The 14119-nt window shown below is 53.1% G+C and overlaps 2 protein-coding genes across 6 annotated transcripts; one reads left to right on the forward strand and one right to left on the reverse strand.

Moving 5' to 3' along the window:
• The first annotated feature begins 703 nt into the window (after positions 1–703).
• Positions 704–3596, forward strand: LOC119277772 (patellin-3-like). The gene is made up of 4 exons (XM_037559090.1): positions 704–2044; positions 2478–2602; positions 2710–2851; positions 2939–3596. The coding sequence occupies exons 1-4, from the start codon at positions 839–841 to the stop codon at positions 3200–3202; spliced, it is 1737 nt and encodes a 578-aa protein (XP_037414987.1). The 5' UTR covers positions 704–838; the 3' UTR covers positions 3203–3596.
• Positions 3597–8726: 5130 nt separating this feature from the next.
• Positions 8727–11461, reverse strand: LOC119277773 (5'-3' exonuclease-like). Of its 5 annotated transcripts, none has more exons than XR_005137305.1 (6): positions 11071–11461; positions 10852–10983; positions 10508–10742; positions 10200–10422; positions 9572–9809; positions 8727–9051 (listed from the first exon to the last, which is right to left on the reverse strand). XR_005137305.1 is itself a non-coding variant. In XM_037559094.1 (6 exons), exons 1-5 carry the CDS (start codon positions 11428–11430, stop codon positions 9713–9715), a joined length of 1047 nt encoding a protein of 348 aa, XP_037414991.1. In that variant the 5' UTR covers positions 11431–11461; the 3' UTR covers positions 8727–8979; positions 9697–9712. The 5 variants fall into 5 exon arrangements, 4 of the variants coding, with proteins under 4 accessions (XP_037414991.1, XP_037414990.1, XP_037414988.1 ...); XM_037559094.1 differs by having other exon boundaries at positions 8727–8979; positions 9697–9809; XM_037559093.1 differs by having other exon boundaries at positions 9697–9809.
• Positions 11462–14119: the final 2658 nt, after the last annotated feature.

Here is a 14119-nt window from a genome sequence, read left to right on the forward strand (position 1 = left end):
CCACCACCGCAGCCTCATGCGTCCCCGCCGCCCGCGCGCTTCACCACCACCCACGGCCTCTGCGGCTGCCGACGGGAGCTCCAATTTCTGCGGTGGCGTAATGCGGCGGGGGGGGGGGGGTTGATTTGGGAGAAGTCAGCGGCGCCCCTCGCTAAGCAGTTTCGAAAACCACGCCAACGGCACCAAAAGGTGGGTGTAGTGGTGGGCCCTTCAGGTCGATGGTTGTCGTAAAGACGGGTCGCGCGAACCGACGAAGCGTCTCGGACAAAAAAGACACGTGCGCCCGATTGCGCGTGCGACTAGGAGTCGGACTGCTGGTAGAGTGTGTGCTCGCGCGAGCAAACGAGCATCCAAGCGCTTTTTAGCAGTTGCGATGATTTAAAGCCCCAAATTAGACATGTAGTATTGTTGTGGAATCAATGTATTTTGAAACGGAGGCAGTAATACGCAGTGACCACTGATACCTCCGCCACCGTCCATTTCATTTCTACCCGGCACAAGAAAACAAATCATCCAGCAAGAAAGAAATCAGCGCAATTAACGCGTCATTAATTGGAACAAATCCGTTGCATGACGCGGGGGCCCACGGGGGGCGCGCCACCTTCCTTGCTCTGGTTCGGTTCTCCTCTTCCGTCCGGCCAGCGCAAGAGCGCACTCTGACAGCCTTGCTCCGCCTCCGCCCCCGCCCCCTCCCTATATCTCTCCTCCCCCAAACCCTAGTCCCAGCACAACACCCCAAGCTTTCTCTCTCTACCTCCGGTGCTCCCTCCCCCCTCTCCCTCTCTCTCTCTCCTGCTCTGTCTTTCTTCACCGCAAAAGCTTGAAACAGCTCGCGGAGATGGCAGAGGAGCCGCAGCCACAGGCCGCCGCCGCCGCCGCCGCGGCCACGGAGGTGGTCGTCGCCGAGAAGGCGCCGGCGGAGGTGGAGAAGAAGGCCGAGGAGCCCGCGGCGGAGGCGGAGGCCGAGGAGACGGCCGCCGTCGCCGACGATGGGGGCGCCGTCGAGGCCACCGGCTCTTTCAAGGAGGAGAGCAACCTCGTCGCCGACCTGCCTGACCCGGAGAAGAAGGCGCTCGACGAGTTCAAGGAGCTGATCGTCGCCGCGCTCGCCGCCGGTGAGTTCAATCTGCCTCCTCCTCCCCCGCCGCCCAAGGCCAAGACTGAGGCCGCCGCTGAGGAGACCAAGACGGAGGCGCCGGCCAAGGAAGAGGCCAAGACCGAGGAGCCGGCCAAGGCGGAAGAACCAGCCAAGGAGGAATACAAGGCTGAAGAGCCGGCCAAGGAGGAGCCCAAGGCCGAGGCCGCGGCGGAGCCAGCAGCCGAGGAGGCCAAGGCTGAGGTCGCTGCCGAGGCAGCAGCCGAGGAGCCGGCCAAGGAGGAACCCAAGGCCGAGGAGGCCAAGCCGGCCGAGCCAAAGAAAGAGGAGGAAGCCGTCGTGGCCGCCGAGGAGGGCAGCAAGACGGCGGAAGCGGCTGAGGAAACCGCCGCCGCCACCTCAGAGCAGGCACCGGAGGCGGAGGCAGCCGCGCCCGAGCCAGTGTTCATCTGGGGCGTGCCGCTGGTGGGCGACGACGAGCGCACGGACGCGGTGCTGCTCAAGTTCCTGCGCGCGCGCGAGTTCAAGGTGAAGGAGGCGATGGGGATGCTCAGGTCCGCCGTGCTCTGGCGGAAGCGCTTCGGCATCGAGTCGCTCCTGGAGGCTGACCTGGCCTTCCCGGAGCTGGAGAAGGTGGTGTTCTACCGCGGCGCCGACCGGGAGGGCCACCCCGTCTGCTACAACGTGTACGGCGAGTTCCAGGACAAGGAGGTGTACGAGAAGGCGTTCGGCGACGAGGAGAAGCGGGAGCGGTTCCTCAAGTGGCGCATCCAGCTGCTGGAGCGCGGCATCCTGTCGCAGCTGGACTTCGCGCCCAGCGGCATCTGCTCCATGGTGCAGGTGACCGACCTCAAGAACTCGCCGCCCATGCTCGGCAAGCACCGCGCCGTCACCCGCCAGGCCGTCGCCCTGCTCCAGGACAACTACCCCGAGTTCATCGCCAAGAAGGTAACGCTTCTTCTCTCAGCCATTGAATTGCTTATTTCCAGTCTCACAGCTGCAGCAGTAACTGTGATCCAACATTGTGACAGTGCACATCGAAATTTAGCTGTAGCTAGCTGTTTGTGCCCAAGATTCAGTTTCTATCCGTTCACAGTTTAACGCTGGGAGCGAATGATTGAGCCCAAAGCATGTTCTTTGGGCACTGCGCTAAAGGGTAGACCTTTATGCTTTCAAATTTGAGTCCTGGTTTGAGTTGACTCATGTCTTTTGGCGTGGGCTTTGGTAATCATCATAGCTCAAATTGTACATCTTTTCCTTTTGTTCATACTTTTCCCAATTCTGAGTTGTAACATTTGTTTACCATGCCAACTTGTAGTTAATTACAGTAGTTTAAGTGGAATGGGATCATAAGTTTGGTTGGATCATGGTGTGTATGCAGGTGTTCATCAACGTGCCATGGTGGTATCTCGCTGCCAACAAAATGATGAGCCCTTTCCTCACCCAGCGCACCAAGAGCAAGTTCGTGTTCGCCAGCCAGGCCAAGTCACCCGAGACCCTCTTCAGGTACTGTGCACGACATGTTTAACAAATTCTGTTTTTGTTGTTGGATACTTGGATCTTCGAGGGATCAAAGTTCTCAACTAGTGTTCATCTTGTGCAACCAAATTCAGATACATTGCGCCGGAGCAAGTTCCCGTCCAATTTGGAGGCCTCTTCAAGGAAGATGACCCTGATTTCACCACCTCCGACTCTGTCACCGAGCTCACCATCAAAGCTTCATCCAAAGAAACCATTGAGATCCCTGTCACCGAGGTTGGCATCATGAATTAGTGCTTGCTTATGAATTCCTCTAATGCATGGATCGTTCAAACTTATATAATTGTTCATCTGCCATTGTAGAACTCAACGATTGTATGGGAGCTCCGGGTGCTCGGCTGGGAGGTCAGCCACGGCGCGGAGTTCACCCCGGACGCCGAGGGGGCGTACACCGTCATCGTGCAGAAGACGAGGAAGGTCCCGGCGAACGAGGAGCCCATCATGAAGGGCAGCTTCAAGGCCGGCGAGGCCGGCAAGATCGTGCTGACGATCAGCAACGCGGCGTCGAAGAAGAAGAAGCTCCTCTACAGATCCAAGGTGAAGAGCAGCACCGTCGAGTCCGTCTGAGGCCTACACAGTCCATGACCACCATTGGAGTCCCTGATGATGATAGAAGAAGAAGAAGATAAAACCGCCTTTTTGGTTTTTGTTCTTTAATTCCATTGGTTTTGTGGTTTTTGGTTCGCATTCCCGCATTTGTTTAATTAAAATTAAAAACCCAAAGTGAGCTTGATTTTGCGACGGTACAGTAGTTGGGAGAGGGAGGTTGGTATGGCATGGATGACATAGTGGCACATCGTGATGGTTGTTGAGGAGAAAATTGTGGGGAGCAAAGGAGGATGAGGAACACTACAATCTGATGCTGCTGCTCTGTAAATTTGTCTGTACATTGTTGCAATCGCTGGATCCTCCTCATGGGCATGTTATATTTAGAAGTACTAGTACCTTGTCATCATTCATTCATCAATCCCATGTTACTCTCGTTACGTTCGTTTCGCCCCTCATTTCCGCTGCCTCTTGTTGTTCGTTAGAGGAAGCTGTTGCGCCCCCTCCTTGTACGCCCGGATCCGCTTGCTCATTTCCAGCAAGGCAGGATCTGTTGAGGGTCGGCAGCGAAGTTATTGGTGTCCCTCAACAGCTCCACACAATCTGGCGACGTGGCGATCATGAGCCATGTTTGCTTGCACCCAAAATTATCCTTTCTTCCACTGCTCAGCATTTCTGGGGATGAAAAGGGCGCCATTTGTAACACGTTCTTGGCAGGCAAGGCAGAGGCAGGCATACATACCTGGCCAGCCTGGGCTGAGGAGAAAACAAGCGGCGGCAAGAGGGTCGGACAAGGCTGCAGGCCGGATTAAGAAGGAGAAGAAAGTGTTTGGTGCTCCCCTCCCCTGCTACTGTACTGTCACAAAATGATGGGGGCATAAACTAATCGTGGGCGGGGTGGGAAGAACATCCATCCATGATCCATGTATCCAGCGGGGGCGGAGGGGCCGCTGGCCCGGCCGTCCCCGTTCCAAGGACCAAGGCTGTCACCGTGTCGTGTCCCCCGAAACAATCCGCGGGAACCGAAGGGGAAAAAGCGACGCCGAACCGAACCCCCAGCTGTGTCGCGGAATAAACAAGGGTGCGGCGCGCACTGTGCAGTCGCGCTTTCCCTTTGACCGCAACGGCAGCGCCCAGTAAAATACGCTACGCTACGCAAGGACCAAAAGTGCAGCTCCTCCTCCTCCTCCTCCTCTGGTCATATCCGTCCGTCCATGCATGTGCTCGGCTCGCCGCTTTGTATAGTCGAATTTCTTTCCTGTGACTGTAGCAACTTTCATCGAATGACGGGGCGGTTGAGCTTTGTGCATTTTGGGCACTGATTACTGCTCTTTGCATGCCCAGCAAAGGGCTTTGGCAAACAAAGGCGAGCAAGACAGAGGGCCCGTTTTGGTTGCGGCTTTTAATGGCGATGATCCTCTCTATCTCTACTCCTAATGAAGCAGTTGGTAGTCTCGCTTCCAGGTTTTTTTTCGTCCCACCTCACCCGGTTTTTTTTGGTACTTCTTTGGTACTTCCTCCCACCTCCCACCCGTTTCATTTCGCTGGTTTTTTTCGTCCCTCCCCTACCCCACCGGTTTAGTTTCGCGTCACCCTCTCACACAACGAAAAAAATCTTAACGGATCATAACTTTCCATGCGTCACCCTCCCATCAATGCAATTTGATTTAGGAAACATATAATAAATTTTAAGGAAACAAATAACAGACTTTAAAGAAAAATCCAATTTTAAGGAAACAAATCAATCGATCCATCCAAATCAAACGATCCATCTCATCAATGCAATTTGCTTTAGGAAACATATAATGGATGTGAAGGAAACAAATAATAGACTATCTAAATCAATCGATCCATTCCATCAATGCAATTTGATTTAGGAAACATATAATAAATTTTAAGGAAACAAATAACAGACTTTAAAAAAAATCCAATTTTAAGGAAACAAATCAATCGATCCATCCAAATCAAACGATCCATCTCATCAATGCAATTTGCTTTAGGAAACATATAATGGATGTGAAGGAAACAAATAATAGACTATCCAAATCAATCGATCCATTCCATCAATGCAATTTGATTTAGGAAACATATAATAAATTTTAAGAAAACAAATAACAGACTTTAAAGAAAAATCCAATTAACTAATCTCTACTCTTAAAGGCCCCTCGATTGATTTTTGTCCCTCGCTTCCTTTCCCAGCACTTATACAATGGAAGGAATTATAATCCACCTATTTGTTCTCCTATATATCCGTGCAGGCAACACAACATAAACCGGTGAAAAAAACACTCACCTCGCACGTCCCCCTGCCTGCAATCCCGAAACGCCGCCATCGCTCCAGGCTCCAGCCTCCGCCGTCCTACATCTTGCCCCTCTCCAACCTCAGAGACCTCCGCCACCGCCGCCATCTCGGAACCCCAGTTCAGGGCAGGACTCAGAGAGGGTGTGGCTGTGGACGACGCTGCCGCCGTCGCAGAACCCTAGGGCAGGGCGTGGTCGCGTTGCGGGCAGCGCGAGCGGACGTGCGTCTCCCCCGTCAGGCTGTCCTCGGCAGGAACTCGGGACCTCCTCCTGACAGAGCTAAGGCCCTCCGAGGTCCAAGTCGCTGTGCGGCGTGCACAGTAATCTCCCCGGCCTACTCTGCCTTCACGTCAATGCTCATGTGCTCCGACCCTCCCCGACCCCTCCCAGCAAGCAGCAGAGTCTCTCGGGTTCGAGCTCCACCGGGCCGCCGGCGGCGGCGTCCATGTTCGTTGGGCGGAGCACAACGCTAGGTTTGAAATTCACCATGATGCTACTGATGAGGCTCTCCTTCTCCTTTGTTTCGTCTGGGTTTTTTCGTCCCCCCTCCCACCACCCCATCTCGTCTGGGTTTGAAATCAATAAGAGCAGCACAAAGTCTAGGTCCCTGTCTCGGTGGCAGACGGAAGGAGAAGAAGGATTGATATGTATGAGAATATTAATATTGAACTCTTAAAGTTAATGTGGCCCCGTTGCAACGCACGGGCGTTCTTCTAGTACTAGTAATAGCTCTAGGTGGTGTCATGGACGGACGGACATGCACCAATGTCATGTTTGACGATCGCGTGCCCCATTTATTCAGGGCCACCGGGACGTGTCGCCCTCCGCCTCCATATGCGGATGCCGGATTGTTGCCATGGCCGGAGATCGGATGGTGGGTTAAATGCCACTACTCGTGGCGGGCGGGAGGCAAATTTATTTCGACCTCGTGCTCTCGGTGTTGTGTTGTCCGGTGCTGCCTGGTTGGGTTGCAGTTGCAGGCCCTCTTCTTAACTCCGGAACTATTTACCGGCCTTCATCTTGCCGCCTTGCCCATGGCGATGAGGACAGGGGCACGCGTGCTTGCTTCATTGTCGGGGCGAGACCGGCGTGAACCAGCCGAGAGCAGTTCCATACCGTAGGCCAATTCGAGAGGCAAAATTAGAAATATAAAAACGGAATGACGTCAGGTGGGTGGTCCCTGCAGCCGCCGGCATGGCTGACTGAGCACGAGCACGACGGACTCCAGGGGCAGCGGTGCATGGCTAGCCAGGATCCGTAACTTTCTGTCCGCTGCGCCGGTCACCGGGTCTGGGTGGCCCTGTGTTTCCAGAGCGTGTGGGGGGCATGGCCGTGGATGCATTTGTGCTTCGATCTCCATGTTTCGAGTGGGCGGGAGATCGAGGGAAGCGATCCGCGACGATCGATCACGTTGGGAGGACGAACGCGGTACACTGATCGCTCCCTTGCTAGCCCCTACCGCTACTAATTTGTCCCCGTGCATCGCGTTCGGGGTCCCCGCCGCCGGGCGCCGGCCGTCGTGGGCTATTAAATTGGGACGAGCGAGCGAACGAGGCCGATCAAGTGCATGAGCGCATCATTCGTGCATTTCGTGCATGTAGTTGGAACGGACCGGTCCGGACTGGGCTCCTCCCGGTGGGTGCCCGGGACCAAGCCGGAACCGGCCGGGGCCATCGCCCATGGAGCACGCCGCTCGTACACCACCGTGCGCGCGTGCGTGGGCGCACCTCCACCGTATCCACCGGAGAGTAGATGTAGATGCGTGGGAGTTGGGAGGGACCGTGGCCTGTAGCTCCACAAGCGTGAACTGCACTGCAGCAGGGGAGCGCGTGACGAGAAACGAAGTCCTGTCCACTGCACGGCTTCCCGTTGCGCGATCGGCACCCCTCCGCGCTCTGGCACGGCGCGCCGATGCCCCGACGTGGCACCGCAGATCGCGCGCGGCGCGCGGCGGTGCAGGGGGGACAGTGGAGCACAACATGGCGGACACGGCTCAGTTCAGTGCAGTGCGGCGAACCCCATCGCCATCGGATTCCTTGGATTGGGACCAGCCCAACAGCGGCCCGCCCGTAGTACTGCTGTGAGAATGAACTGATCAAGCGGGAGGGGGGGTAGCTCGGGGTGACTAGGGCTTAGCGCTCCGTCCAATCTTTGGATCTTTGTATCGACGTGAAAAAACAAGGTAGTAGGGCAGAGAGAATAGAACACACCACATGCACACATGCTGAGATGAAGGTGAGCGTACGAGCTTTCCAATTATTAAGTACTGGCCCGAGCACGTTTTGGGTTTGCCATATCTGCCGTGCCGTCAGGATCCGAAGAGCCGGGACACTCGCAGATAAGATGAATGAAAGGGTGAAAAGCTACTCGTATGCAGTGAAGATCGGAGTGTGAATGAATGAATGAAATCCAAAGTGCACCACTCCTCCAGTATCTGGGGAACCGGGAAAAGCGCTGCTCGCTCACTCCAGTAATCCCGCTTGCTGAAACCAGCTGCAAACCCTAACAAATCCCCTGGCCGGTAACAGTATAGTGTTGGTAGCCGCCATTTTATGCCGGAGCAGAGCACGATGGAAAACACACATGGAGGGGAAAACAGACAGCATTCTGAAACAGATCCTGTCGTACTCTACTGCCTCAGAAGGTCAAGCAGCTGAACCAGTGACCGTTCAGTCTCAGCTAGATTCTTTAGAACGGAGTAGCATTTGAGTCCGTTCCTAGGCCGGGCCTTGGATTCCATTCCGATGCTCCACTGTCCGCGCTGCCGTTTTTTGGAGCCTTTGCACAAGTCAGGAGCGATCAAGTCCCGGAGATCCACAGGCCCAGGCCATGCTTTCCGAGGCAGCAAGATGCTCTTTCCGAATCATTCCATAGCTTCCCGTTCCCGGGGGCCCGTCGTGAAACTCACCATTATCGATGAAACTCATGGGCACTAGCACCCATGGTTTATTGATATAGGAGAAGCATCCCTTGTGAGAAACCAGAAATTCGTCCCCGACGTGGCTCGAACCCTGATTGCTGGAGACGCCGCTCTCTTGCCACTAGGCTACAGCCTAGTTCTCCGAAACTCACCATTATCAAACTGAATCAATCAATCAACGAAAGAAAAAGCTACTACTGCAAACAAGCAGAGCAGATTTATCACACACAGTCTAGCCTGGCGTGGTGGTCATCCGATGCCACAACAAAGCCTCGCTAGATTTGGCCAGCGTCCCACGAACCCAGAGTCCCAGACCAACACACATGACCAGCACAGTATTCAATTAGCAGCAGCGAGTAATAGCATCCGAGGATTACATTACATCAGATCAGATCTGCAATCTGTGTTGGCTCCTTTAAGATATGCTACTAGCATGACAAAAAAAAAAGCTGAGATAGCATGTCCGGTGTCTGTCTTCGGGTGAGATGAGACGATGGGTCACTCCCATCACTGTGACGCTGCACGTAGTACTACACTGCTCCTGGACCACACCCCTGCGTTTTGTACCCAGCATCACCTGCTCGTTCAACGAGATAAAAACAGCGTGGGTTGGTTAGGCACAGCTGCTGTTCGAGTTCCAGTTCTGAACCTAGAATTGCCATAAACACACAATGAGTAATGCTAGCTAGTATAACCGAAACCACACAACAGTTCGTTCCACAAGGACACTGTTTCTGACATGTTCAGACCATGAATGACTACCGAAACTAACGGCAATAGTTTGCATACCTAATTACCTATGCTACAAACTCTGCTAAAAATTGAAGGCCCTTCTGTTAAATGATACTCCCTCAGTTCACAAATATAGGATGTTTCGGATATTTCAATATGGACTATATACGGACTGAAATGAGTGAACAAACACACGAAAATGTGTTTATATAGATCCAATTCACAAAAAAGTTAGAACATCTTATATTTGTGAACGGAGGGAACAGAGAGCAACCGGCAGCTACCAGAATACCCAGACCAAGAACTTCCTACTCAACTGATAGGAACAATGTACTACTTTCAGTTTATTCCAGCACCTCAGCCACACATGACCAGTCTAACAAGACTTCGGTTTCAGTATTATTAAAAACAATGATCTGTGACAAAAATTCTCTTACCAAGTAACCTTGCCAAGAGACTGCCTCATCTAACTATTGAAAGCCTTTTTTCACTGATGATGGTCTGATGGTAAATAGAGCTTAAGAGGAAGAAACAAAATTGGTCATATTTGCTTTTTACCCACTATTTAGCTTCTGTCCTTAGTTGAATTTAGTGATGAAGTCAGATAACACACTGGTGTCATTACAAGTGTCCCTTGTGGATAACCATCTGTCATCAAGCTGAACATTTACATCCCTGTTCCAGGAGAAAGAAATATGTCATTTTTTCATACGCCACCAAGAATTCAGTTCAGCCTTACTGCAAAGACATATCTGTAACCATACGTCCAGTATGCTACTACATTTGAACACTTGCTTGGTAGAAAAAAAAAGTATTACCTCCGTCCCAAAGTATTTGTCTTAAATCTGTCTAGATACAGATATATCTAACACTAAAACATGTCCGTATCTAGACAAATCTAAGACCAGTAATTCGGGACGGAGTACATGGCAGGTTTTGTACCTTAATAGTACAATAAGCTATTTACATTGACTCCACAATGCAAAGTTTATGTATATAGATGCCAATATATGGATACGATCGAAGGGAAAGTTTTGTATGTTCATTATATAAAAAAGTTCATACCTCCTCAAACTGAGAACTTCATAGTTTTTTCGCAAGTAATCTGCATGTTTGACCAACACATCCTGGGCATACTCCTTGCCTACAGTTCTAACTGCAGCTGTATTAAGTAGGTTTTCCAATGAACCATGTTTGTTCAGTAGTTTCACCGCAGTCTTGCGACCAAAACCAGGAGCCAGATGCTGGATTCCCGGAACACCATCTGCTTCATCACCCATAAAGCATCCTACACAGCATAACTTCTAATTCATCAATTGATGAACAAAAAAGAACTGAACAGTTGCAGATTATCCTACAAGACATATACTCACTGAGGCTCAAATCTACAGTTGGATCACACTTGTATTGTGCAACATAATGCCTCAGCGTATAGAAGGACCATCGGCCAATCTCAGGAATGGGCATAACTAACTGAACATCTTCAGATATCAACTGCTTGAAGTCCTTGTCAGGTGAGGCAATGACAACTCTATAACCTTTCTGTAATACTTGCTCTGTCAAGGTAGCCACTACATCGTCTGCTTCATATCCATCGACTTGCACAATCTGAGTTTGCCGTTCACAAAAACATTAGGATCAGAAAGAATTGTGACAAAGAGAGCATTGCTGATTGCGCAATTAACACAACTGTGTCCGCCATCTCTGGTCCACCCACCGGAACATTGCACTCGCGGAGCACGTCGACCACGCGGGAATCGGCACCAGTGCCTGCGCCGCGAGTCCGGTGCGCTTTGTAGGACGGCAGCAGCCGCCTCCGGTACTCGTTCCCGCCTGCCCCGTCGAAGACCTAGCACAACGAGAGAGAATTAATAAGTCACTGGAAGGAGCACGGGAAGATGACTCCTTTGTAGGGTCTGGGAGGATGTATACTCACGGCCACAACGGGGTCGCGGAGGCTGACGTGCGTGAAGAAGAGCGCGAGCCAGCGCGCGAAGGCACTGAGGCTGCGCTGGGAGCCGCGGAAGCATATCGGGTTGACGTCGAGGAAGAACACCCGGCCCTTTGAGGGCCTCGCCGGGGCGTCGCCTCTGCCCGCCAAGTGTTTGCGGGAATGCCTCGCAGACGGCGGGGGCGGTGAGCTGGAGATCGCAGAGGTTGAAGGAGAGGAAACCGTCGAGGGAGATGCGCGGAGTCGTATGGGACGATATCTAAGGGGCGCTGCTGCCGCGGCGGCGGTGACCGGAGCTATCGCCGACGCGGTGCCCGTGCCCACGGCGGGCAGCGGCAGTGGCATGGTGGTGCTCGGTTTGGTGGGAAGGGGATGTGGGAGTTGCGGATGTGGATAAGGGGCCGAAGGAAACAGAAAACGCTGTTCGGATGTTGCGAAGGCCCATCTAACATGTATGGGCTAAAATGGTCCCGTTGCAGTTTCAAATGTGGTGGGCTTAGGCCGTCCCATCTTAACAAAGTGGACATTTCTTTAAAAAAAAGTGGACATTTGGAGCGAGTAATTTTTTTTCTAGTTATCTGAAAAAAAAATTCTCTAGACTATTTTTTTGAAAGTATTCTCTTGCTGATGAAGCACTCTAGTCTTTCAGAGACAAGCCGAATTGCATAGCGTTAACTCTTGGCACGGTGTGTAATTAATCCGTTTTTAGGGGTAACTAGCAAGATGCCCAAAATGCCCGTGCGTTCCATGGAAAATCAAAATGCATTTGTATGAGTAGTTTATCTTGTGAAAGAAAAAAAATTAAACGAAGGAAAACCTTATCTGCAAATGTGGGGAAGAGTGTGGGTAAATTGTCATAGTTTTCTTTCTATCCGTTAGATATATATTGGACAGACTATACCGAAAAAGGCCTTCGCCCCGCTTTATATATAAAGCAATGATCAACAGCATCCGACACAAACGCACGCCCGCACAACACACCCAAACACACCCAAGGCAAGATACATAGGCGTTGAGCGTAGCAACACCATCTCTAACACTAAGTGAAGAAGTGAAGCCGCATATGACGAGACGTGGGCTCCAAGGCGGCGCCTTCAGGAAGGATACGACACTGAAACACCGACACCACCCGATTCGATCGGACAGGCTATATTGCAGGATGACAGATACATCATCATCATCAACTCTATTTTTATAATACTATAGATAGAGATTAATCCGTTGTTTCAGAAAGTGAAGCTCCACTACAGCACCTGAGGGCCGATTCACCGCCGTGCTGTATATATTCGTCCCTTCAACCCGACGATTCGCAAGGGTCACAACAATGTACTATATTTATAAAGCGTTCGCCAATTGTCATCCGCGGCGAGAACGACCGGAAGTTCGGCGACGACGCGTGAGCTTGCACATCAACGAATATCTCCGTTTATTTTTTAGGAAATCCAACGAATATCTTGGTTCGCCGGCGAATGATAACATGTTACTTTGCTTGATCCCCTCGTCCGAATTGACTTCTTTTTAGAGCATCTCCAGCCGTTGAGCCCTCACGAGGCATTTTTTTTCGCCGCTTAGGGGGCTGCCGGCGTAACATTTAGTCTTGGGGTGAAAATCTATCCACTCGTTGGCCCCCCCACGCACCACTCGTAGCCACCGCACGCCCTCCTGCTGCTCGCCGCCCTTGCCACGACGCCTCTTGCTGCTCGTCGCCCTCACCAAGACGCCGCTCGCCGCCGTCCAGCGTGCTCCCCTCCCTCCCTGTCGGCGCGAGCTTGGAGACAACCCAAAGGTGGACTGCAGCGGCGGCAACGCGAGCTTGGAGGCGACCCGGAGCTGCGCGAGCTCGGCGGCAACTCACACGGCCGCCGCGCGCGCCTGCAGCTCGACCCGCGCACCCCGCCCCTGCAGCTCGTCCCGCGCCCTTGCTTCTTGTCCCGCGCGCCCTTCAGCTCGTCCCGCCGCGTCGGCCTGCTCGGCACCACCGCCCGTCCGCCGGAACGCCGGAACGGGGGCAGCGAGGCGCCCCTGAGGCACTGCGTGGTGGGCAGCGGGTGGTCGGACGCGACGAGGCGGCGGACCCCGGAGCACACCTTGTAGAGGAAGTGGGCCCAGGTGCCCCGACCGAGCGCGACCGCCTCCTCCTCGATCATCTTCAGGTCGCCGGCGAAGCCGCAGCCAGCCGTGGCCCCAGTCCCACCAGCGCTTGAGCGGGCCACCCGCGAACTCGGCGGCGAGCGACGGCGCCGACCGGGTCCGCCGGAACGTCCACTCGGCGGACGTGGAGGAGACGGGCTGGATCTTGTGAGGATGGTGGCCATGGCGACCAAGCAAGGAGGAAGGAGATGGTCGAGTGGAGGCTTTGACCGCGCGAGCGCGAACCCCGCCCCGGCCATGCGCGCTGTGTGCGGTAGGTGGTGGAAGGAAAGAAAGAAGAGAGAGGAGAAAGAAAAGAGAGAAAGGGGAGGAGAGAGGAGAGAGAGGGGAGAGAGAGGGGCTGACGAGTGGCCCTGTGCATGCAAAAGGCAACAGCCGGCGTCCCCAGCTGCCCCCGGGGGGCTGGCTTTGGGGTGGTAGTGCCGGCCATAACTTTCGTGAAATCCGGCGAAAAACGGGTCTCTGGGGCTGACTGGGGCGTTTTTTGCCCGCCGACGCTCAAAAAGTGGCTTGGGGAGGCTTGTTGGGGGGCCGGCTGAAGATGCTCTTAGCATCTGGAGTATTATACAAAAAAAAAGTACAGCTTGAAGTATTGGACGAGTTCATTCATCCCTACAAATTAACCATAATAAAGTTGCCATCAGACTATCAGACGCGACGAGCCTACAACTCAGTCGCAGAAGATCCCTGAACGTACGTCTCCACACATGGCACGTGATATTGTTGTTTTGGCCGAAAGTACACACGAGTTCGTGTCCATTTCGAAAAAAAATCCAATTTTTTTGCCGCGCTTAATCACTGCTTGCTTTGGGATCCTTTTTTCGCATGCGAGTTTCTTGATCCCTTCACCTCTGTGTTAATTTGGACCGGCAGTGTGATACTT

This window comes from Triticum dicoccoides, chromosome 3B (assembly GCF_002162155.2).
Source record: "Triticum dicoccoides isolate Atlit2015 ecotype Zavitan chromosome 3B, WEW_v2.0, whole genome shotgun sequence".
Classification (NCBI taxonomy): domain Eukaryota; kingdom Viridiplantae; phylum Streptophyta; class Magnoliopsida; order Poales; family Poaceae; genus Triticum; species Triticum dicoccoides.